Source organism: Cyprinodon tularosa, unplaced genomic scaffold (genome assembly GCF_016077235.1).
Source record: "Cyprinodon tularosa strain WSP-4 unplaced genomic scaffold, ASM1607723v1 ctg136, whole genome shotgun sequence".
In the NCBI taxonomy this organism is placed as follows: domain Eukaryota; kingdom Metazoa; phylum Chordata; class Actinopteri; order Cyprinodontiformes; family Cyprinodontidae; genus Cyprinodon; species Cyprinodon tularosa.
The window spans coordinates 1,464,481-1,490,243 of NW_024038178.1; the positions used below are offsets into that span (position 1 = coordinate 1,464,481).

The 25,763-nt window shown below is 36.6% G+C and overlaps 1 protein-coding gene across 3 annotated transcripts; it reads left to right on the top strand.

Moving 5' to 3' along the window:
* Positions 1-6,604: 6,604 nt before the first annotated feature.
* Positions 6,605-25,415, top strand: a1cf (apobec1 complementation factor). 3 transcript variants are annotated; one of them, XM_038277958.1, is made up of 13 exons: positions 6,605-6,739; positions 12,787-12,937; positions 13,303-13,437; positions 13,522-13,652; positions 14,088-14,326; positions 15,841-16,005; positions 17,073-17,170; positions 17,508-17,645; positions 21,111-21,255; positions 21,722-21,966; positions 22,055-22,191; positions 24,699-24,853; positions 25,039-25,415. In XM_038277958.1, the coding sequence occupies exons 2-13, from the start codon at positions 12,836-12,838 to the stop codon at positions 25,191-25,193; spliced, it is 1,845 nt and encodes a 614-aa protein (XP_038133886.1). In that variant the 5' UTR covers positions 6,605-6,739; positions 12,787-12,835; the 3' UTR covers positions 25,194-25,415. The 3 variants fall into 3 exon arrangements, with proteins under 3 accessions (XP_038133886.1, XP_038133887.1, XP_038133888.1); XM_038277959.1 differs by having other exon boundaries at positions 21,746-21,966; XM_038277960.1 differs by having other exon boundaries at positions 24,699-24,863; positions 25,039-25,181.
* The last annotated feature ends 348 nt before the right edge of the window (positions 25,416-25,763 follow it).

Sequence of the window (25,763 nt, forward strand, 5' to 3'; positions counted from 1 at the left end):
CTGAAGCGGCTGAGAAAGAGAGAGAGGAGGAAAGTTAGGCTGCCTCAGCTCCTCTTCATCACCTGTCCTCCTCCTCCTCACCTGTTCTCATCAGCATCACCAATCCTTCTAGCTCCCCCTCATCACTTGTTCAGCTTTTCTAATTTAGGAAATAAATGGAGGAGTTTAACTGATGGTCCCTCGCAATCTCATTGTTATGGTTTCGGTTCTGTTCCAAGTTTCATCTCTGAGTTTTTTATTGGTCTTATTTCCATTTTTGAGTTCTAGTTTTTTTTTATTGTATGTGAGTTCTTAGATATTTGTCCTCTTGTGTCGCTCTCCTTTTCCTTAGCTCCCTTCTTGCCTCCTCTGTTCACACCTGCTCCCAATCTGCTAATTAGCCTGATCTTTTCTAATTAAACAGTTCAACTGAAACATCATTAGTTCAACTTTTTTATTTTCTTTATTCCAACTTTTTTAATATTCTTTTTTGTTTCTGCATTTTTTGTTTTATTTTATTTTATTTTTCCTACTTGCTTTGCTTCTGTTTTATTTTACTATGTTTTAATCATGTAAAGAATTTGCATCGTCTTTGTACTGAATTGTGCTATACAAATACATTTCCCTTGCCTGTTGCCTTTGCCTCTTTGTTTCTCTCTCCCATTAACCCTCCTATTCAGTCACTATTGGCTTGTTTGTCATCATTTCTTTGCCCCCTTGTTGTGAGTATTCCTGTTTTTCAGTTTTTGTGGATTTATGTTTTTGGATTTTTGCTTCTGTTACATTTTTTGTTACTAAAAGTTCAGGAAACCACTTCAGGTTCAGTGTCTGCATTTGGGTCCTCCATCAAACCTCCTCATCCACTTGACACTCATCATCGAACCCCGTTTCATCTGAAGGTTACTTACATTTTTTTAAACATCAGGGATTTGTTCTCTTTTTTATATTTAGTTTCTTGATTTGATTAAAATTATCCCTTTAATCCAAGGTGCAATGAAGTGAAGCCATGCTGTCCTAATTTTTCTTAACGCTTTATAGGGCACTCTGTGAAATATTTAGAAAATCAACATTTCAAGCCAATAATGTTATTGGAGGGGGGGGGGGGGGGGGGGGGGGGGGGGGGTCCATTGTAAGGGGATCCAAAATGCAAACTTGCCTTATACAGGGTTAAACTGATTCCAAGCAAATTTAAGAGGAGAAAAATACTGAAAAGAATTCTTAGTTTGGAATATCAAGGCTGCCAGAGTAACAACGACGCTGGACTCAATCAATACATCAACTGAAAACATTTGTTCAGGTTTAGATTCAGATTCTATTTTTTTTAATGTCAGAGAAAATAAAAAAAGTGTATCTTTTTGGATTTATTTATTTTTTATCTGGATTATTGCAATACATCAGGAAACCAGGAGCCATAAACTAGTTAAACATCAACATCCTATCTATGTGTAATATTCTGTGCATAACGCATTGGAACAATAGTTGTGAAACTGGTCCATAGTTCTATTTATACCAAATCTTTCTGTATTGGCATCAATGTTTGGCCTGCTGTGTTCAAACCCAGCATTTTCCTGCAGATATTTTTCAGAAGACTAAAACAAATTAATCTGAAAAGGAGACATTAATACATGAATTTTACACAGAAACTGTTCTTTAAAATTCTCCCTTTTCTCATTATTGCTTTTAGAGAACATGTATATCTGTGCAACAATGTTCTGATCAGATTGAAGTAAAAATCACCCACAGGAGTATGATTTACCAACTTCTGTTAAGGAATGAATGTTTTTGTAGTCAGATTACCCTCTCTGCTGGTGCATTGCTGTCATTACAATACAAAGACCAATAAAAAAGCAAACAAACAAATTATCGGAATTTGTTAACAATAGTTAAAAAACTTATAATTATTTTCCTTCTTAAAACTTTTTGTTTATTATTATTAAATCTGTTTTGATCTCCAAACATCCCTGATATGAAATGTTAATTTACTTTCTGTTTTTTTTTTTTTTTATATATATATTTTTATTCCAACCTGAAAGGGAAAAAAAAATGCTCACATTTGGCATAAATAATAATAATAATAAACATTATAATAAAAAAAAGAGTTTTGGAAGAGGCTTAAAAGAGCTAATCATGTCCAAAACCTTTCAGTCAGAAACAACTTAAATTTGATATTCACTGTAACTTGAGAAAAAGTGTTGACACAAAACATTATGCTTGATAATAACAAAGATCTATATAGCCCACATTAAAAGTATATTGAGTATTAATATAGTATTAATAATACTCAATAATAACTATACCCTTTTTTGTAAATAAATATGCAACAAGTTTTCACTATAGACTATAGATCATAACCGTCATTATCACAGTATAATCCTTAATAATAATAAAAGCACTCATAATAATCTCTTTATAATCACAGTGCACAGTATAATATTGAACAAATATAGTACTCTAATATTTGATTAGGATATACATATACAGGTGTTTTGGTTTAAACTAAAAACTTACTGTTTCAGCTTGTTGTCCGATTTTCAAAAAAAAAAAACTTTTTAAAAAGGAGCCAAACGTCATACAAAAAGCTGATTAAAAGCTCCTAAGGAATCTATATTTTTTAGGATTCAAGGAGCAGTTGATGGTGTATTTTAGATCCCCCTTCAAAAAAATGTAAAATAATAAATAAATGGAATAGAAATAAATCATCATAACATTACCACATGATTTCAGGTGGTGCTGACTAGTTTCATTTATTGATTAATTCTATCTCCCATTAAACACCTGATTTGATGGTTCAAATCAAATGATTGTATTTAATCTTATGGTAAATAAAAATTAGCACCTAGGCATTCAACTTGCTTTTATAAACTTTTTTGAATGAATGGATTCTCATTTCAGCCATTTAATTCCTATGTGATCCATTATGACACCAACTTTGCAATAAATCCGGTCATCCCTTTTAATTGCTAAATATTTTGCAGCCAACTGGAATTGATGGGAGCTCAACTTAAATGAAGAAATGAAATCACATGTCAGTGCCAGCTGATGCTGGAGAACATAGTGAACAGAGGTCACCAACATTCTGCTTAGTCTGAATGCCTAACTTCTTTTGTCTATCAAATTTACTCCCAGACAGTGTGAAAGCTGTGTCAAAGCTTTAAAAACAGTCATATAAAGTATGTGAAGACGTGAATGAGCCTTAGATGCATGTGAAAAAGTCTATCTCTGTCTGCTAACATAATAGATGAATGTGGGTTTAGCAGTCAGGCATTTTCGACCAACAGTATCTGACATCACAAATGTGCTTCCGGATAAATGGACTCCAATTCCTATAAACCCACACAGCACCTGCTATAGAGGCCCATGCCACACTGAAACCAATGGGTAAATAATGGGATTTCACTCAAATATGTTTGGATATGAAGAGAGAGGAGTGAAAAAGTTTGGGAATAAAATGTAAATTGTTGCCCTCAGCATTATGACTTCCAGCTGTGTGTTCTCACCTGAGTGTGTCCAAGGAAAGCTCTGCCTCCCTCAGGTGCTTAGAGAAGCTGGCAAAGTTCTACCCAATCAGCTGATGATGGCACCAATACAACAGACTGAATCTAAAATTTTTACAAAATCATCTGTCTGAGTAACAGAATGAAAAAGAAAGGTAAACTACAAGTCAACCTTCAAGTGTTATAAGTTGACTAAAAAACTATCTAACAACTACTCTGTTTATCTTGTATTGTGTTCTGCTGCAATCTGTAGACTGTTGGTGGTAGAAAAGTAGCTGAACTGTGGAGAAAAGAAGGGGCAAAGGCAGAGGAGGGCAAGGGAGGCCCTGGATCCCCTATAAAGTTACCAGTTTGTTACTCAAATAAAGGTAAAAATTGCCCGGGCCTCTATTTACTTTAATTAAAAGTTAGTTAGTTAGTTTTTTAACAACCAAGTTAGTAAAACATAGGATATTGGCCTTTAATGATTCATTAAAAATTAGCTGTTGCAATAAATAAATTTATGTTAAACTAAATCTGCTGCCATATATCCAATCATCCTTTCATAAACACATTTACACACTGACGTGCAAAATTGTGTTTTAGAGTTTAATTTTTGTTGCAATATCAATAAAGGGCAGATTATATATGGAAAGAATATCCCCTCTGGTCTTACACATACTTTAATATATTTAATGTTGAGAAACTACAATTGCAAATTATAGAGAAACATATTAATTTTCATATTTTTTGCACCCTGAAATAGACCCCCCCATCTCAGCCTCAGAATACAAAGCTTAAACATTACTCATATTGTTGTGTAATTAACAGATATCTTTTAATTGTTGATGTAAAATAAGTAAATAACTTATATAACTATGCTAATTTTCCTCAACTGATGTCCATAAGCCTCCATCAGTACTATGACGCCATCTACTGTGTCTTCACCTGTGTCAGCTGACTTTCACTGACCGTTCTGAAAGCAGGACGCCATGGTAACCACCTGATAACATCATCACCTCTCACCGGATTTCTTCTGGTGGCTCTATTTGATATTCCAGCTGCTTGTAAAATCCCTCCAAATGACTTCCTTTGCATGCAATGGCTGCCATACATTATATGCATTAGTACTCTGGTCTCTCTGGCCTTTTAATCTGAAATCAAACTTTTTATTCTTTATCCTCTTTTTCCTTTAAAAAACTTTGAATTTTCCATTATAAGTGTAGCTTTATTAAAGGATGCAGTACTATAGTCACACTTGCCTTGTGATGATAATGACAAATATCATTATGACAACAGCTATGATGATAACAATTTGTTTATACAGTTTTCTTTCAAAAAAAAAAAAGAATTGATGCAAATGAAATAAGTCCATTTGGATCCGCATACACACTACATGATTAGCTTAACTGAATATTATTAAAACAAATATCATAGATAAAATTTGCAATGTTCAAATTAGTTCCATTTTCACTGAAAATCAATGAGTTTCATCCACAAAGGAGCACACAGCATATCTGCGACTTTGTGATGATTGTGTTTTTTTGTTTATCTATTTATTTGTTTTTGGTTGAATTGTTTTTCACAGCTTACACTACTTACAGTACGTTAGACAGAGTTTAACAATTGAATTATGAATCCAATGCACTTACTGCACTATTTGATGCCCCCAACCCCCTTCCTTGATGATACATATCCTTTGACCTCTTTTGCAAAATATAAGAATGATGTTCCTGCTTTTACCACCCTTTTGGCGAAACCATTGATTGTTTTATACCGGAAATAATCTGTATCACCTTCACACATTCTCTATTGTCAATAACCAGAAGTGGAATGTTTATGACTCTATGGAGACCATTCCTTTACTATGTTAACAATTCTGATATCACACTTATTCTAGACCCCAATGCTATCTATTTAAGTTATTTAGCTATTTGAATTTGTACTGTTTTAGGCATTTGCTGTTTGATGATGTGCAGGTTTTTGTTTGTTTTGAATGTCAGCTGTTTGTATGCTTTTTGTTTGTATGCTTGGGGGTTCATTCTTCTTAAAAAAGGAAAATATACTTTATTGAGATATGTTATTTGTGATCTTTTTGTGAAATAAAGATAGTGAAATGAAAATAATTGCGGTTTATAGTAGTTAACAATGGTACCCAACAGCTTTGAATAAAGCAAAAAAGAAAACATTCTTAAAGGCTTTAGGTTTTTTAGAGAATTTTTGAACAAAAATTTCACAGCAGAATGACATTACATGTTCGGAAAAGGATTAGAGCCATTGAAAAAAAAAACAAAAGAAAAAAATGTTATCGATGGGAAAAAAGTTAAAAAAAATTTCTCAGAATTCTAACTTTAATCTCACAATTCTGACTTTTTTCCCATATTAAACTGAAATAAAATTTAAAAATCAGTTAACTTTTTTTTTTTCCAGTGGCTCTTATGCTTTTCTATGTAAATGTCATTAGCTTGGAAAGTGTGTGTGTTTGTTTTATTTTATTTTTTTTTTACATTATTTTGTACAAAAATTATTCCAAAGAAGAAAATCTGGGTTCCCTTTTATTAAACATTTTCTGTATTTCCTTATTCCAAAACCTAAAAATACTGTTGGTTGTTTAAAATGGCAAAAGATTTTCGAATAGAAAAAAATATATATTTTTATTCAATGGTCATGTAATAAAGAAATAACTGAATTATAATCAGGTATGTAAAAGGGGCGTAATGTCCAAAGCACATACTGTATGAGTTTGTTGTCCATGTGTTATACAAGGATAACAGCTGCTTTTTTTCTGCAGTTGGTTTCTTTGGTTTGTCTGTTAAAATGTTTCTCTAATCACATAGAACAATATGAGAGATATGAGAAAAATAATTCAAATGATTATAAGAACACAGGAGATTCTGTTAGAAAAATGTTAAATCTAATAGATCTTGATTTTACCTCCAATATTCATGTTTGTCAGAAACATTTTTAGGCCTTTAGAGACAGTTCTCTGGAGCAGCTGGAAAGGCCTCTGATCCGGATCCTGTCGGTCAAAGGCCTCATGAGACCCACATACACACACACTGACCTGCCTCAGTTAGTCCACAGATAGCAGCAGGTTAAACATTAACGTCCTGCAGCTTGTAAAGCTAACACCAGGACAGTGAACCTTTGGAGTTTGATATGATGTGATCACACACAAACACACGCAACACAAACACACACACACTGACACAGGGGGCTCTCACACACACTTCCACTCAGAATGACACAGCTCTGATCGGAGGCAGGTGATCTCTGAAATTGCTCAGGTGAGTTTTTCTGATTTTTATACAAAAAAATCTGCTTTAAAGCATCAACTTGGAGAGAGATACACATGAAGTATGATTTTCTCGCCTTCTCTTTTTCTCTGCTGTGTGTTGAGGCTGAAAACTGAGCAAACAGCCGGGGTATGTGGTGACTGAGCTGCGTTCAACAGCTGTTTGAGCTTCTTCTGTCAGTGAAAGTGTTTCTCTTGATGTTTCCGGGCCACTTTAACACCAGTTTAATTTCCTTACTGGTATAAGACTGGAAGCTATGCCCTATAATCTAACGTTTCAATCAGGTCAAATCCTTTTTTTAAAATGTGCAAAATAGCAATCCTAATGCCATGGTTAGAAAATTTAAAGTATTTGCAATTTAAATAAATCTTCATTTCTTTTTTATGCTTAATTTTATGTGATATTTCAAAGCAGGGAAGATTGGAGCATGTGGAGGGGAAAAAACATCAAACTCAGTTCAAATCTTTAATTTGTGTTAAAATTGAATCTTGTATTATTATTCATTTAGCTGAAACGTTTCCTGCCAAATTTGCTGCTGTGAAAAGAACCATTTTAGATTGAATCCTGATTCTTAAATACTGATTAAATCCTCAATGTTTATCAGTCTGCAGCAGCTCCAAAATAAAAATGGAAGAAAATTAATTATGTTAATGTCGACGTTATATCGAATCCAATTTTAACCTTTCAAACATTTTCTTTACTAATTTCACTGGGAGGAGAGTTAGGTGGAACATTATGCTGATCTCTTCACATGCTAATCTTCACTGAGCATGTGCAGTTAATCAACTGGTTTATTCAGAAAGCTCTGACTCAGACCAGAAGTCACCTGAGGATATCTGAAAGAAGACTTTTTTAAATTGGGATTTAAACATAAACTATCACATATTATCAGATTTTTGTAAATTTATATAAATTTTAATGGAGGAATTGATCTCTGCATTTAACCCATCTCCTTGTGGGAGCAGTGGCCACTGTGTGGCATCAGGGGAGCAGAGTGGGGGTTAAGGGTCTTTGCTCAGGGAGCCAAAGTGGCAGTCTTTGGGAGTGGGGCTTGAAATCACAACTTCTAGATCCCAAGTGCAATGCCTTAACCACTAGGACGCCAATCCCCATAATTGTATTTTTTCACAATAGCGCTAAACTTTGAAAACATGTATTAGACACAAATATCATTATCAGTTTTTCGAATTATTTTAAGAGAAACTGCAATGCTATGAAAGCTTAATTTTTAAGACATTAAGAAAGTCAATTATTTTTAGCAGCTTTGCTTAAAAAAAATTTTTTTTTTTTCAAAAGTTATGGTTAATTCACTATCTTAGTAAGTAAAATATAAAGATTAATCTGCACCAAAATAGATTGAATGAAAACATTTATTTGAGGCAACTTTAGCTATAAGTTAATTAATTAGAATAATTAAACTAGCAGCCTCTGACAAGTACTGCCTTCTGCTGGTCAGAGTGGAAACTACAACCATCTTGTTACAAAACACAGCTGCATTAGTACTGTAGATGGGGCTGCTCTAAATCCTGCTCATAGAGCACTAAAATTTAACTTGTGGGAACTTGAATGTTTTTACAGCTTTCTTAGACAGCTGTGAGGGATTTAATGAGCTATTCACAGTTTTCCTGTTATGTCTGTGTAGGTAATTTTAGTTCCTAAGACAATCCTACAGGAAGTTTCTCATTAGAAACAGTAGTAATGTAAATAATCAGAGGTGATGGGATTAAGTCTTGATGTTTTATACAATCAGATAATTAAAGCATTTTATTGTTATAGATAAAATTAGATTGTTTTTTTTTTAAGGTTTGACTTCTTAATCAGTTTCACTGTTAACAAAGGTTAGTCTCCTGTCCCGATTGAGAATTAAATAAAATTTATAGATAACAAGATTTTAATGAAACATTTCTGGAAGCGTTGCGATCAAAGTCCTCCATGAGGCGGAAAGCTGCAGAAAACAGGTTAAAAATCAGATACAGTTGCTTTGTTCATGAATCAAATTCATGTTTTCTTGATGTTTAAAGCAGAAAAGACAACATTTTAAACTTAATGAGTTGGATCTTTAATAAATGTTAGTCCTGATTAAGTAAAAAATTTAATTAAGAAAAATATTGTTAACTGCTTTCTATGAGCTACAATAAGATTATAAACTGTAGGGGCTGGGAAAAGAGGAAGGCAGGAGGGCTTCTAGAAATAAAGCAGTATAAAATGTAAATCTGGATATAGCTCAGGCTCTTTTTCTATTTTAATGTAAGCTTTTATAAACATTTTGTTACATGCAATCTCATGCGTTTTTCTGAATTATCTATGAACATACTCCAAACACTGCTGCAAAATGTCTTAAATATTGTGAACTCTATGCTGCAGTTTTGATATCAGACTGCACAATGTGTTCTCATCTGCACAGAGAGCATAATTTGTTTTCATTTCTTTCCCTTAGTAGACTTTATATTTTAAAGTGTGCTTGACTGCATTAAACGGTAATATGATGTGTCGGAGTAAAATACTCTTGCAGATATATGTCCTGATTAATTATGTCAACTCTAAAAAATAGATATTTGTCAAAAAACTAAACATTCCACGTATGATATACATTAAACCCTGAATTATCCCAGATAACAGACACTCTTCCTGTGTTTCTAATTATGAAGCTCATCATGTAAAAGCAGGAGGACTGAGGCTGTGATTTCACAAATGTGGAGAATAGACTTAGACCCATAACTGAATTACCCTGTCACTGTCTTTAAAAAGGAATGTGTTCAATATAGAAACAGTTATCAAGAGCAGAATCCTCTATCTGCATTTCTACAGAAACCTAGATATGGTTGATATACGCCATTTTATTTATGCAGCTTTAAGTGGCGGATAAGGTGATGTAGGAGGTTATTTATGAATTCTATTGGAGAAGCTGTCAGGATTAGGTTGTGATGTCAGGACCCAAATGCAGAGACAGGGAGGCAGAGGTGGTTTTCTTGATGATTTAATGAAGTGTTTTCAAACAACTGAGGCAGGATTCCAAAAATCCAAAAATAAATCCGACAAGAAAAAAGTTAAACCAACCAGAAAACATGGAGACTTCAGGGGGAAAACTATCACGAGGAGAAAGACTCAGAGAGATGAAATTGGAGGAAGTTTGATGAGAAATAAGCGCTGAGGAACTGAACAGAGAGTATTTATGGGAGACTAAAACAAAAAGAGGACTAATGAGCAGATTGGAAGCAGGTGTGGATAGAGCAGACAGGAAAAGTAGCTAGGAAAGAGGAGAACACCAGAGGGCAGCAGAGGGCAACAAATAAAAACCTGAAAACTGAAGAATAACCAGAGAAGACAAAAAAAATCAAACCACTAAAACTAGAAAACATAGAGCAAAGTAAAACAGAGGACTCAAAAGAAAACATAACAGAACCAAAACTGTGACAGAAACTAGAATTAAACCTAATTGAAGGAAGGAATAATTATTCAAAGGTCATCCACTAGTGATCTTTTTTTAGTTTAAGTCAGTTTTTTACTTTAAGTTAGTTTTAATAACTAATTAATTACTGATATAAAATAAAACAGAAGAAATGTTAAAATTGAGCCATTTTTTCTAGATTATTTGCTCTGTTGTTTAGTTTGCCATCCAGGAAGCTGCTCACCGTTGGAAAGAACTGATTTTCTAAATTAAAAAGACTAACTGTGAGAGGACCAATTGGCCAAGCTTGGTTATCGTGAAAGTGTTGGTCTTAGTTTATAACCTAAATTTCTGACATCGGGGAATTATTCCTGTGGGTTAATCTGAAATTATTACCATTATGTTTTTGGTAAGATCTCCATAAACAACAGGCTGGTAACTGAGCTTTGCGCTTTCACTAGCTGAGCTTATTAGGTCTCCTTACAACCCTATCAGCAAGAGCTCCTGTAGACTGAATGTTTAAGGAAAAAATACCTAGTTGTGGACTTCATGAGATCTGAAATGAAAAACAGCTGCAGAAGTTTGGTTTTCAATGGACAGAACATTGAGAAAGTGTAAACTGCTTGGTCATGGAGCTGCAGTTTGTTTAACTTTGATTTGATTTTGGGTTTCATGATGCAGTTTTTCTCAGAAAAAATGATAAAATCTGAGTTTTATTTAGTAGGGAGGGAATCTATCCCTTAAAGGGATGTTTGCTGAATAAATTCAGTGAAAGCTCATCCTGATTTCAGCTGCAGCCACTTCCTCCCTGCAGGACGGAGAGATGGACTGTCAGGCTGTCCACAGTCTCTGTTAATGATCAGCCAGCAGACCTTGACCTCCTCACTGCTCATATCTGCCGCACAGATTAGGAAAACAAGGCGAGGAGCCGCAGATCTGTAAGGACATAATGTCTCAGCAGTGACATGAGTTGATCCAACAGAGGCTGAAACAGAGATGACACCTAAAAAATATCTTCAAGCTAAACCACAGAAATAAACAGGGAATTTGAAAGAAATTAAATTAAGTTTATTCCTAATCAAATCTGGGGGGAAATCTATTAAAAATAAAAAAGCTAAAATAATTTTTGTTGCATAATAGGAAATTGCCTTAAACTAAAGCTAAACTTTAGACCCTTTGAAGTAAATTCACATTTATTCTTTGTTAAAGCAAATCTATCATCATCCCATATTTATAATTTTAAAAAATTGCTATATCCCTTAGATTGAGAGAACCTATCTGGTCCATGGCCCTTTTCAGAAAACCTCCTCCAAGTTAGTTGGACCTCAGTTATTCAAAATGCTTTATTCACATCTGATTTTGATATCTAATAGATCAAAAGAGATTAAAAACTTAAACTACCAGCAGATACCTTTTGGCTTTGGAACAGAATAGCCTTACTTTATTGATCTTTATGAAACTAACCACACATATTTCACAATGGTTTTTCTGGTATTTTTGTTGTTTTCTGCTAAACATACCAAAAAAGCTTCAGTTTAGTTTAATCAGTCTAAATTCCATTGCAACCTTTTGGGAGATTTTAGCCTTTCTTGGATGTTTTTTCAAAAGTTCAATCCTCTTAGCAGCTCAACAGATGCTGCTGTTTGCCTCTTTAACTGGTTTTGGGTCTTTTCATCTGTGCAGGAGAAACATTCAGTTTAACTAAGTCACAGATATCATTATAACCTTTGTACAGTTTTTGTACCATCTTGAACCCTCTCTACAAAGTACTACTCTCTGTAACAGGAAAGTTGGAATTCCTTAAGATGATAAAGATTTCTTAATTGTATTAAACATTGCTTCATAAGTTAGCAGGTGTGCACTGAAGAACCATTTATTCAGAAAACGAAAAAAAATGTGTCTCTCCAAAGTTTTTTTTTTTTTTATATATTACATCATTGAACAGATATAGATATATCTTTTCTGGCCAGAAATTTTTTTTTTTTTTCTAGGGAGCTGCCTGTAGCTTTCATCTGTAATTTAATGACTTAACCACAAACATGCAGCTTGTAGGGTTTAGTCCAAAGCCTACCGAGGTGAGGTACAAATGATGAAATTAGGGATACACAGTGATCTCAAAACAGGAGCAAAACACAATATCAGATACATCATCACAAACAGTTTGACCTTCTATAATTACCTACAGCCCATGCAGACTGTTATTCATCTTCAGAACATTAGAAGTAGTTTTACACCGATACCAGTATCGGGCCGAGCCCCGATCCAACACTAAAATGGTGGTATCGATATCAGTGAGTACCAACAAATAGGGCATTGATACCATTTTGAGAGCCAAAAGTTTATTCAACTATTGTCACCCATTCCAGGTAGGCAATACAAAGTTCTACTGGATTCACTTTGTATTAGTCTTTTTCCTGCTTCACAAAGGTAGGCAGCAGCTTGACAAAGCCATGATGGCAATTATTTTACATCCAAGTAGTATACAGTTCCTTATATACAGACACATCAATTTCAAACAGATGGTATCGTTATGGTATTGGCATGTGCCAATCCTGCACAGCTAGGTATCACGTTTCGGTATTGGGGCCGAAAAAATTAAATTGGCACAACACTAATCATAAGTAAAATATGCTATGTCTATTTTTTACAGTGAGCTCCCCTAATTTCCCTGATTCACAATCTGCTGTTAATCACACCCAATGGAATCCAATCAGAAGGGAAGTGGGGACGGGCTGGCGGGGACACAGAAAGAAGTAGCTCTAAGAGCACTTACCCAAAGGACCGGATACCAGCTGAGACAGGTGGGGACAGAACTATGCACTGCAAAAACAATCCAGAAATAAGTAAAAAATGGCTTAAATTAAGTATATTTAGCCTTAATTTGAGCAGGTAAATAAGATGATTTGCCAATGGAATGAGTATTTTCACTCTTAAAATAAGATAGTTAGATAATATTTACTTGAAATAAGACGATAAAATAGTTTTTTCTTATTTTAAAAGGAAATTGTCTTGTTCCATTGGCAAAGTGTCTTACTTACCTCCTCAAATCAAGGAAAAACACACTTATTTTAAGAAAAAATAACTTATTGAGATTTATATTTTTTGCAGTGTGGAAAAAACATCTTTCTCCATGCTGCTGCTCCTAACCTGGTTTTCTGTTTTTAAGGAGAACGGCCAGCGGCGGTATGGTGGTCCACCACCTGACTGGGATGGGCCACCTCCTGAGAGAGGCAGTGAGATATTTGTGGGAAAACTCCCAAGAGACCTCTTTGAAGATGAACTGGTTCCGTTGTGTGAGAAGGTGAGACATGGAGGACTACAGTTGGGAATATCTCCTTATGATCCTATTTTCTAATGTTCTTGCATTCCCTGACCCTGGCATCAGTTTGGAAAGATCTATGAGGTGAGGATGATGATGGACTTCAACGGGAACAACAGAGGTTACGCCTTTGTCACCTTCAGCAACAAACAGGAAGCCAGGACAGCCATGAAGCAGCTTAACAACTATGAGATCAGGTCAGACGATTCTCTACTTACAACAACAGCTTTTAATACTGTCAGGAATCTGATCTGTCCCAAAAGTAATAACTGATATAATGATGCAACCCTTATTTAACCCTAACCCTTACCCTGACCTGAACCAAACATCTAGCATCCCAATAATTACCAATGAGCATGTCAGAAACAAGTTAAACACTGCTATCTATTGACTGAACACATAAGCAACTCTACATTTTGATTAAAAGAACCAATACAAATTCAGGTTCATTAGATATGCGGGATAGTTTCATAAGCAATGATGAGCAGTATAATTAAGAGACTTAATGTCTGAATTACCTTTATCTGTAGCCAGCTGCTTGTTTTACAAATTAATTGGGTTGTTATTTGCAAAGACCAATATATTGCTTTAATCTGACATTGTATAGGATTTTTTTCCTTTATGTCTCCCAGGAACGGGCGCCTCCTCGGTGTCTGTGCGAGTGTGGATAACTGCCGTCTGTTTGTCGGAGGGATTCCTAAAACAAAGAAGCGTGATGAGATCCTGACGGAGATGCGGAAGGTCACCGATGGAGTTGTGGATGTTATCGTGTATCCAAGCGCTGCAGACAAATCCAAGAACAGAGGTTTCGCCTTTGTAGAGTATGAGAGTCACCGAGCAGCCGCCATGGCCCGACGCAAGCTCCTGCCAGGTAGAGCCTGAACTATGTAGATACAGAAAATGCTCTATGTTTAACCTCTAAATTACATTTTTTATCCTAAAAAAACCCAGCTGTCTTTCCCTTCATGAGACTATGAATATGTAAATGGATATCATAGCCATATAGAGAAAAAATCACTAGCAAAGCCAAAAACAAACCTTAATATTATCGATACATCATAAAAACAGTCAAAGTCTCCACTTGTCCAAGCATCAGCCAGTCAAAGTCAATGTTACTGCTGATGGGTCTTGTGATATGATAGCAGATACCTGAGATACCATGCTTGAATCAGAACCTTTATTGTTTCTGTATGATCTTAGATACACCTGTCTTCAGATGTGTCTATAGTTACAGTCAGTTGGAAAGTGTCTTGATACAGTCATTCATACCTTCTACACAACAGTAAACTATGGCTGTTTTGTTTCCTGGTTTAGGAAATGCATTTTGACCACACCTGGTCAAATGTTAGTTTTTGTCTGAAAAAATTCCAGCAGCTAAATGTTCTTAAGTGATGGTATTACTGAACAATACATTAGTAAATGGAACAATTCTGCACCTGCAGTGATGAGGGTGCTGCTTTTGTCTCTCGGGGAAGAATGAATGAAGAACAGCTTCATAGAAGTTCCAGTCCTCTCCCATGTGGTTTTAAGATTCGCATCCCAGTAGACTAGAAAGAGATAATGAAGAGAATTATTTATCTGCTAGTGGGGCTTGGGGTATATTCCATCCTCTTCCACATCAAGATGATTTAACTTAGCTGGTGCATTTGATGAGCAGGAGATCCAGAGCATGTTGAAAGCAATGATTCCTAGATACACAGCTGGATGGATGGATGGATGGATGGATGGATGGATGGATGGATGGATGGATGGATGGATGGATGGATGGATGGATGGATGGATGGATGGATGGATGGATGGATGGATGGATGGATGGATGGATGGATGGATGGATAAAACCACTTCATTTCATTCTGTGGTAGTTCCTGCACTGATGGCTTCATGGGTGAACCCTCCTTCAGCCATCAACCAACTATACACAATGCAGGAAATTTTCAACCTACTGAAGAAGCTTGAAATAGGATGAAGCACCATGAAAAACCTTCAAAACAGTTCATTGTTTCACACAGTATGCAGGGAGTACCAACCCTGCCTTCACTATATGTTGCTGAAGGTGTAATTGTCAAAAATGTAGATATTTTGACGCTTGCTTATGCATCCTCTTTTCTTATATTACCGTGAGCAGCAACTCATATGGTCCATATTGACATCCAGTATTGATCACACTAACATCCAGTATTGTGCAGACGCAGGTTTCAAATCTCAACCTCTTTTCCTCAAGCAGCTCTTTAGGGTCTCATTAGTTCCTGCTACTTTTTAACATCTTCTGTTTGCAGATCATACTCTTTGGTCCAGCGGTAAATGTTATCTATTTCAGAAACCTGAACAACAATTGTGATCAAACACTTGTGCAGAAAGATTAAAGGCATGTGTCCTTTGTCTCAGGTCGGATTCAGCTTTGGGGTCATCCTATTGCAGTGGACTGGGCAGAGCCTGAGGTAGAGGTTGATGAGGATACCATGGCAACTGTTAAGATTCTGTATGTGCGGAACCTAATGCTGCAAACCACAGAGGAGACCATAGAGAAGGAGTTTAACAGCTTGAAACCAGGTAAGACAAGGATTGATGGAAACTCTCATCTCACATTGTCCTTAAATGCAGCAACAGCAGAGAAAATCACCCTAAATTTTCTAACATAGCCCCAGAAAAGTCAGTAAAAACCTTACATAGAAAGACAATGTGTCTTGAATACAAAATTAGGAATATGGGTGGGCAATATAGACTTAAGATCTCATCACAATATGCTGTGTAGGTACCATGACAACAACAAAACTGATCACAAAAACTTAATTATTACTTATTTTCTGTATTTTATAGGTAGTTGTATGACACATTGTATGAGTACATGCACAGAAATTATATCTCGACGATCACAAATACTGCCCTGGTAAAATATAGCCATTAAAAATTTCCTTCTTCAGGCAACTATTTATACAAAGAAGAATTATTTTAATAATCTGCACAAAGATACAGCATTTCCTATTTTTCTTTTAATTTAATAGTGATCCGTTTAATAAAACAATGAAAAAATTACATTTGGCATTTTTATGAGTTTTAATGTATCATCCATCCTAATGTACTTTTAGATGATCAATTCAACTTTTTTTCATGACGGCAAGTTTATCAGGATAATGACAAACAATAATATAAATAATAATATAATTATGTTCATCCGTAATCAGAAAATGAAACATTTCATTCATGTACAGTATTTGAATTTTTCAAATTCCAACTAAATGATAGAAAACTGCAAACAATCCTGATCACAAACCTATTTTAGAAACTGACTCATCCGGAGCTAAAGCTTTATTAAAAGAGCATTAAATTAAACTATAAGTTAGCCATACTTAACTAATATTCAGGAAAAACACTGAAAACTCTCCAAAACACAATGTAACTTCCATTAAAGTCATACATAGTGTTCAGATCAGCGAAAAAGAAAGAAGAAAATGTGTTATCCTGTTCAAAAAGTCCTTCAGACAATTATCAAAAGAGTAAAACTATGTCTTTGATGTATTTGTGTGTCATTATGTTATAAATGTTTTGAATATTTGAAGCTTTAGTAAGCTATAAATTATCAAAGTAGATGCCAGTAAAGGTCATGTATGATGTTGCAGGTGCAGTGGAGCGAGTGAAGAAGATCAGAGACTATGCCTTTGTACATTTCAGTCAGAGAGAAGACGCTATTAACGCGATGAACGCTCTCAATGGAAAGGTCAGCTCTGAGTCTCTGTCTACCATTCCTCTGTGGTTTCAAACAGAAACAAGATATGATTTCATCCTTAAAATAAAATAGCAGTAACTTAACCAACGTTAAGTGTGACCTTCCACTCTGTTATGTACATAAAAAAAAAAATCAGATGGAAATGGTTCCACTCCAATATGTTGAGGAAAACCAATGCAAGCCTTTTTTTTTTTTTTTTTCCCTCAGCTTAACTCGCAAACGACTTGTCTAAATAAACTTCTGTGTTGGTAGAAATTTTTGGGGCTAACATTATTTTCTTTCAGAGTCAACATGGCGGTAAACTCCTCCATTCTCTCCTTGCCTGCAGGTGGTGGACGGCTCTCCTATCGAGGTGACTTTGGCCAAGCCAGTGGATAAGGACAGCTATGTTCGGTACACCAGAGGAACCGGAGGAAGAGGAGGCTCGGTTTTGCAGACTGACTACACAGCTTATACTTTGGGACAGGTAGAACTGGAGGGTCCAGAAACATCACAAATATAAGTTGATTTCAGGAATTTGGGTTTTCATTTCTCTAATATTAAACAATTTATAGTTTAGTGCTAAAGGTTTAAAACATTTCAGATGATGCTCATGCAAACATAACATTTCTGCCAATACTGGGTCCTTACCTTAAAGGTATAGGGGAGGATGTTCTTTTTATGGGTGGATCATCAAAATAAGTTGTCCTACTAATTGTCAATCATTCTGGCACGTAACATGGCCGTTTACATATGGCCGTCATACGGGCTCGTCCCCATTTTCACTTCGCCTATGTCTTACATAGTGGAAAAATTACAAATCTTCTTTTGGAAAGTAAGCTTGTATGAGCAATGCAAACAGCAACTTTTAAACAGAGCGTGCACGAGGGGAAATGGGCTTGATCATGCTGTTGCACAAGTTTAATAGGCGTATTCTTTCGGGAGCGGGTACAAGGTTGTGCATGTGCATTTTTTTTTGAGAGGAGAGGGTTGGTCTTTCTCGAAAATCCTTCACGATACCTTTAACTGAATATACATAAAGATAAAGTACATTTATATGAGTTAAGCCATGATCAGAGGTGATTTAAAGCTTTTAAGGGCCTTGATCTGAATTTAAAATTGATAATGCCAAAATTTGCTCAAAGTGTCAGGACATCACCTAGTCAAATCACACCAGTTTTTTCCTCTCTGGTCAAACGACTACAGACATGTGCAAACCTTTGTTGAAGTGTGTCATAATGTTTACCAGCGTTGTCCACGTGGCTTAATCTGATATGCTGTCCAAACTAAGCCAATGACAAAAAAAGTCAGCATAGTTTGTGCATTATCCTCACATCAGATCGTTGAATAACTAAATAGAAACTCTGGTACAAATTTAGGGTAAAATACAAGAATCTTAAAAATATTGATTACCACAGAAAGAAAAAATAACAATTTTGCAATAAAATGGAAACATTTTAATCAACACCTTTTTGGTGATGTTGAAAAAGTTGAAAAAGGAGTAACATGACTCAGAAAGTTATTTTTTCATTAGTCCAAAAGTTTAGGAAATGATTCATTAAAGTGTTTTTAGCTGGAACATTTTTGACATAAAAGTCATAAAATTGACTTTGTTGAACTTAAACCAAAGATAAACAGGAGATAAAGAACTGATAATGGGTTGAACTCTGAGTTTACTGAGGCGCTGTGGTTTGCTGCTTAGCTGCACCATCAACAGAGGTTAATTATAGGATGTCAAATAGCTCCATCCAGGGGCCGGTTATTATCAGTGCCCCAGAGGAAGGTATAAGAGTTTAGACCGGGGGGGTATCTCCAACCCAAAGGGCTAATCTTAAGCTTTACGTATTTGATACTGATGAGGATTGAAGTTCCTGGCTTAGTTAAAGGCAGAACTTGCTAATTTCATCTTTTGAATCAGGGGTATTGGAGCAGGAAATGAGACAGTCTGAACTTTGACCCCTAAGAAAATATAGAAAAATTTAATTTTCCTAATAAAAATAAATTATTACCTGTGATTCAGATGCAGAGATTGCTTCCGTTAAAGTTGATTTTTGTTACAACCCAGAGCCTTTTAAAAATTACTAGGTAATGAGAGTCAATGTCTGACTTTTTTCATTCATGTTATTTATATAGGGCCATTTCACAACACATTTCATCTCAAGGCACTTTACAGTTCACCAGATCATACAGTCAAATTGATTCAAAGTTTTCTATCTACTAAAAACCAGTTGATTGCAACGACTCGTTGACTCGGATGAAATCTCTCACACTAAGCATGCTTGTAGCGACAGTGGAGAGAAAGTGTGAGCGGCCATCTGAAGAGGCCGACTGGGGTTCAAGGAGACAGAAGCAGACATACAAAAAGCAGCTGTAAAAGGCGGCCCCGTCCAGGAAACACACAGCCAGGCAGACAAGCTCCGAGCCAGCTCCCTCTTTAAATTTTTGAGATATTACTAGACTGAGGCTACATATTTTAAAACACTTTTAGATAGACAAAACTTCATTCAATTTATAAAAAAACAAAACAAATGTATTTTAATGCCTTCTTGCCAACTTAGATCAAGACTAACATGACATGTACAGTATGTCAGCGGATCAAACCTTGAGAGAATTGTCTTGCACTGATCAGTTTTAACATGTAATACGCTTTTATCCATTAAATGAAATCAAATTGAGTTCTTAATGAAATTGTGTAAGCTGTAAGATTTATTGAGACATAATATGTTTTTTGACTTCTTAACAGTTGTGATAACACGCATAAAAGTGACAATTTTTCCACATACCTGTTTATATTTGGCCGAGAAATATGCTTGGAAAGCGTTATTTGCAGACAGCATTGCTAATAGGACATATAGCTGGAGTACAATTGACTGGCAAATTGAGCTATTTCATAGCTTGGGATTCAGAAAACTTGCTGAGTTATAATTAAAGGAATAGTACACCCAAAACATGATTAGCCTTCATTTTCTACTCACCCCCATGCTGAACAACACTCTGGAGTACTTTTTTGATTTCTCAAATGCATCTGGAGATCTGGGAGGCTTCTTGCTGTCTGCTGACATTCAAATAATGGAGGTCTATGGTGCCCGAGACAGAAAGGTCCATAAAAGTCCACAAAAAACGTGTCAATATTCCTCCATACTGCTCGTCCAATGTATTCCAAGTGTCCTGAGTGGGTAGCATCCAGAATTTACTCGAAACGAAGTCATTTAGAATGTTTTTAGAGCATAAACAGTAGTGTATAGGACTTCCTGAAAGCGCGCACATGCGCGTTCACGACGCTACGGAAGCCGGCAGACCAGACCAGCGCATTCAGCTCGGCAAAGAACTCATGCTCTTCCTCAACACTGAAGTCCTCAGACATTTTTCTTTCGTTGTTTCTTTCTTTGCACAGGTAAACGGCACATTTCTTCTTCTATGCTTGCATTATTGGCAGAGCAGACGCTGAATGCGCAATTTCATCTGGGTTGGTCGCCGGCTTCTGTAGCGTCGTGAACGCGCATGTGCGCGCTTTCAGGAAATCCTATACACTACTGTTTATGCTCTAAAAACATTCTAAATGACTTTGTTTCGAGTAAATTCTGGATGCTACCGACTCAGGAGACTTGGAATACATTGGACGAGCAGTATGGAGGAATTGACACGTTTTTTGTGGACTTTTATGGACCTTTCTGTCTCGGGCACAATAGACCTCCATTATTTGAATGTCAGCAGACAGCAAGAAGCCTCCCAGATCTCCAGATGCATTTGAGAAATCAAAAAAGTACTCCAGAGTGTTGTTCAGCATGGGGGTGAGTAGAAAATGAAGGCTAATCATGTTTTGGGTGTACTATTCCTTTAAGAATGTTAACATGAAGCTATAAAAGGCAGCTGAGAGAAGTCAGAAACTTTTACATTAATACACAAGGCAACCTTTCTTCTTGTTCTTCCCCTCCTTCTTCTCCTAACGCAGGTGTATGACCCTACAGCGGCGTATCTTGGGGCTCCTGTGTTTTATGCCCCCCAAACCTACGCTGCCATTCCTGGTCAATTCCGCTTCCCAGCAGCCAAAGCTCATGTAGGAGGTAGAGGACTGATTAGAACGCCTTCGGTCAGAGGTAAGAACAGTTTGTCTTAGGACAATCTGGATTATGTGATGGAAGCAGATCTGCTGTCAGAGTTGAATTTGACTGCAGAGGCTGTTTAATCTGATGGTGAAGCTCCTCCCCTCAGCACAGACTGACCAGTCACTCCTTAGCTGCTGTCCTAGAAAATCAGGATCGTACACTGGCATAAAGTTGGCTTTGAGCTGTACATCTGGCAGATGTGACACTGAGCGGTGGATCTTCCTAAATCATCTGGACATAATGAACGTGGTTTAAAAATCAGAATACTTTATGGTAGGAATCATGTGAGATATTTTAAATCAGCTGAAGTTTGGTCATAAATTCACCTGAAAAATGAGAAATCACTCAGGTGTTGTTGTTGTTGTCAGTGATTTGATAATTGTGTGAAAGTGTGATTCTTCGTCCTTGCTGATTTCCAGTGATTTGATTGATTTACTGCCTCTCCGATCTCCTGTAGAAATTTACATGACTGTACCTGTAGGGGCCGCTGGGGTGCGAGGGCTGGGTGGGCGGGGCTACCTGGCCTATGCAGCTGGGGCTGGAGCCATGGGACGAGGGGGTGGAAGCAGTGCCTCCTATGGTATGAAGGGGGACAAACAGGCTGAAGAAAAGCTATATGACCTGCTGCCAGGGATGGAGCTGACACCGATGAATCCTGCTGCCATGAGCCTGAAGGCCAGCAGCATCAAGCCACCGACGCAGGTGATGGGAAACACACAAGCAACATGACATATTTTTAGTTTTTTAAATTCCCATAGTGAACGCTTCCACCTCTTTGTACTCCTGTCAGGTTTTGGAGGAGCTGTGTCAGAAGAATAACTGGGGTCAGCCGGTCTATCAACTCCATTCGGCCATCAGTCCAGACCAACGACAGCTCTTCCTCTACAAGATCACCATCCCAGCTCTCGCCAATCAGTACCCCAACGTGTGAGTACATGGAGCTTATTCTTCCTTATATTGCAGCAGACTGGTGCTCCAGTTACTAAAGCTACAAGGTAGAAATTGATAACTGAGGGAAGAACCTCAATGTTTCTCTCATTGGTTGACTGAAGCTTACTATTGCCTCTGACAATGAGAGCTGAAGGTGTAAGGAGACCCTTACCTCTTGGACTCCTACAATGGCAACCTCAGTTACCTTCAGTGGTTAAAGAAGGAAATAGCATAGGCTGAATTTCCCCGGCCTTGGAGAACATCTTTCAGCTGGACTGTAGGAAGTTCTGGGAGACTGTTAAACAAATCAAAAAGGAGAAGTAGGCTCCATTAAACACACTTGTGTGGTTTGGAAGAGAACAACCGATCCAGATCGATCGAATAAGAGTTATTTTAAATGATTCCTCAGGCCAATATACAGCGTTTGACACTATCAATGCTACGAGCGGGTCTCTCCTCTTTAAATACACATTATGTAAGTTGGGAGATGACGCACCATTGTTGGCCAGGTCATAATTATCTCCTTTTTGAACGTAAGGTCTGAGGACTCAGTAGGAGACGATTTCTTCAAAATGACCGAAATCATTGTAGGAGAAATCCTTTCCAGTAGTGGGGACATTACTTTTTAAGACTGAAAGCAGAACCAGAATTTTCATTAAACAGCAGAGAAATACTAGCCTGACGTAGTCCTACTCAATTCTAGTCAGAATATGAGTCTGATACTGCTCCATAGAGCTGTGATTATGGGGCGTGTTTCGAACGAACCAGGAAAAAAAATGCCTCTGCACTCAATTGGATAGACCTACAACCAATAAGAGCAACGGAGTGCGTGACGTATGTTAAGCGACGCATAGTTGTTAACAAAAATCAAAGTGTGCAGTTGCACGCCTAGAATAAGAAGATGAGCCTTGATCGCGTTTCTCTGTTCCTCTTTTAAAATTAATTTGCTGTCAATATCTTCTAGAACAGACCTAATAGCAGAATCTACACACCTCAACTCTCCAGTGGCAGTCATTGTTGTTGTCACCCAAGCGCGCTTGGGTGATGTGGTTGATTACATTACTGTTGATCATCTGTCCATCATCGTATAAAGATGATGGACAGATGATGGATGATTGGCCCGCCAGATATTGTGCGCGCATACTCGCGCTACTGTTGAGCAATGCCAGACCGAACTTCCCGACCTCAAACATTGTGGGCGGGACTAAGTTCGGAATGGCACCCAGGCTAGAGAAATAGGGTTGCAGACTAATTTATATTAATAAACTTTTTCAAGTTTACCGCATTCTAGGCTTTTTGAAATGATGATCCAAGACAAACATTGTGACTCTTACCTAGGTCAGATTTCTCAACTAGTGAGAGGATCATGGAAATTTGTATCACCACTCTATGTGTTTTGTGGGCCTGGAGAATTAAAGGCTCAATTATGGTTACGTTTCAGGGTGTCACATAGGAATCTGCTGAGGGGACATGAGTAAGAACAGGTGCTGATGGTGTTTGTATTTGAAGCTGACACTTGTACCATATTCTATAGAGAAGAACAACACCAAAAAAGTTTTTTATAACAACTTAATTCTGTTTATTGCAAAGTTCCATACAGTACTCACAGGAGGAAATGAAGAGGAAACCTCTTTTTGAACTCTTGACTTAAAGGACTCTAAATAAAACAAAAAATTAAGTTTTAAATATAATTTAAACTATCTCAGTATGTAATTGCATTATGTTACTCTGACTGTTTGTTTTTTTGACAGTTTTGTTGTCTGCCTTTTTATCTTGAAGAAGTGATTTATTTGTGTATGATAGGTTTGCATGTTGGTTGCATTTTTTTTTTTTTTTTTTTTTGCAGGATTATGAAATTATTTCGGTAACTTTAGGCAATTACCTTTAAAGAGCAAATTACAACCGAAAGAGAAAGGCAGATACATTTACAGAGTCAACTTCTATGAATGCAAGACTATTATTTTAAGCCAGCAATGTCTTGATTCTTGTCTTGGGTTGGTTTTTGCCACAAGCAAAGAACAAGAAAAAAAAACTGGTGAATTGTAGTTTAAAAATTTAATTGTTTAAAAGCGAATAGAGCTGCCACTGACTTTGGAGTTCTGATGCATAGTTTTAGCTTCTGTGTCATAAACCAATGAGTCATATTCAAAAATGATTTCAAATAATAATAAAAAAAGAGATAAAAATTTAAGATTACAGAATTACAGAGAAATCAAGAACCAAACAAGTGTCATCATATTATTTTCAATATGACTATAACCTGGACAAATAATTAAATATGAAAAATATGAAAATTAGCATGTTCATTGAAATAGAAATACATACATATTAGTTGAAATTAGTATTTTTTGAATAGCATGCAAAACCTTGTTATAGGACCTTAAGTGTGAATAGTATAGCAGTAAAATTAAAATACCAATACTTTATTTGGATTGTAGTTCATGGTATCATGAACTGGCCCTTTTACTTATAAATCTTGTAATTTTACTGTTATCTTTTTGTAGACATCCCTTCACTCCTGCCAAACTGTGCGTGTCAGTGGAAGAAGCCAAGGTCCATGCAGCTGAACATACCCTGCAGACACTCGGCCTGCAGACAGAGGGCGCTGCTGATGCCAGCTGTGCTACTGCAGCTGCTGTGGCCTCAGTAGCCTTCCCAGGTATGTGAAGGTCCGTACCCAAGTCCAACTAACTTTTCACTCACTAAAGCACCAACAGAATCTATGTGAAGATCAGAATGAACCAGAACCGGTTCACATTTGTGATTTATGAAAGTTTTGTTTTAGTTTTTCTAAATCAGAAGGATTTTTCTATTAGATGTCTTTTCTTTTGTTTTTTTCTCTAGGCTACGCACTGGCGAGCCCTGCATCCTCAGGAGTCGCCTCCCAGCTAAAGCAGGCTGTCTCTCTTGGACAAGATCTAACTGCCTACACAACGTACGAGGGCTATCCTGCATTTGCCTTGGCAGCTCGCCACACTGATGGATATGGTGTTTTCTAAAGCAGCCTTTTCGAGGGAAGTTAAATTGCATTTATACCACAATGCTTTCCTTACTACAAAATTTGATTCAGTTTAGAAAAAGCAAACTCTGTGACCTGGCAGGTGGTCAGATTTTTTTTTGGCTCTTAGTTAATAGCAGGTTTCAAGTAAACTGGTGCAAACGTAGTATTTAGCTGTTGTGTTTAGGTTATACAGGGAGAACAAACTCTGTTGAGTTTAGTTTAAAGCTGTTATAGCTGCTGCTGAAAACCAGTGGGACTCGTCAGGGGCCCAGAAACAAACTCTTAATCTTTGACATTTTATCTTTCACCTTCTCTCCTTTTTTTTTTGCTCCTATTCAATTAGAATTATTAATTGTCAACATTTTGGTCCAAGGTTCTAAAAACTGCCTCTGATTGGCTGATTCCCTTATTCTGGTTAGATGTTTACAGTATGACTTATCTCTAACCAAGATATGTACTTTTAACGTGTCCTATACTGATGATTTCAATCACAATTGGGATGTTAGCTATTCTTCAAACCTTTTAATCATATATTTTGTTTTTTGATAGAATTAAGAAAATAAAGACA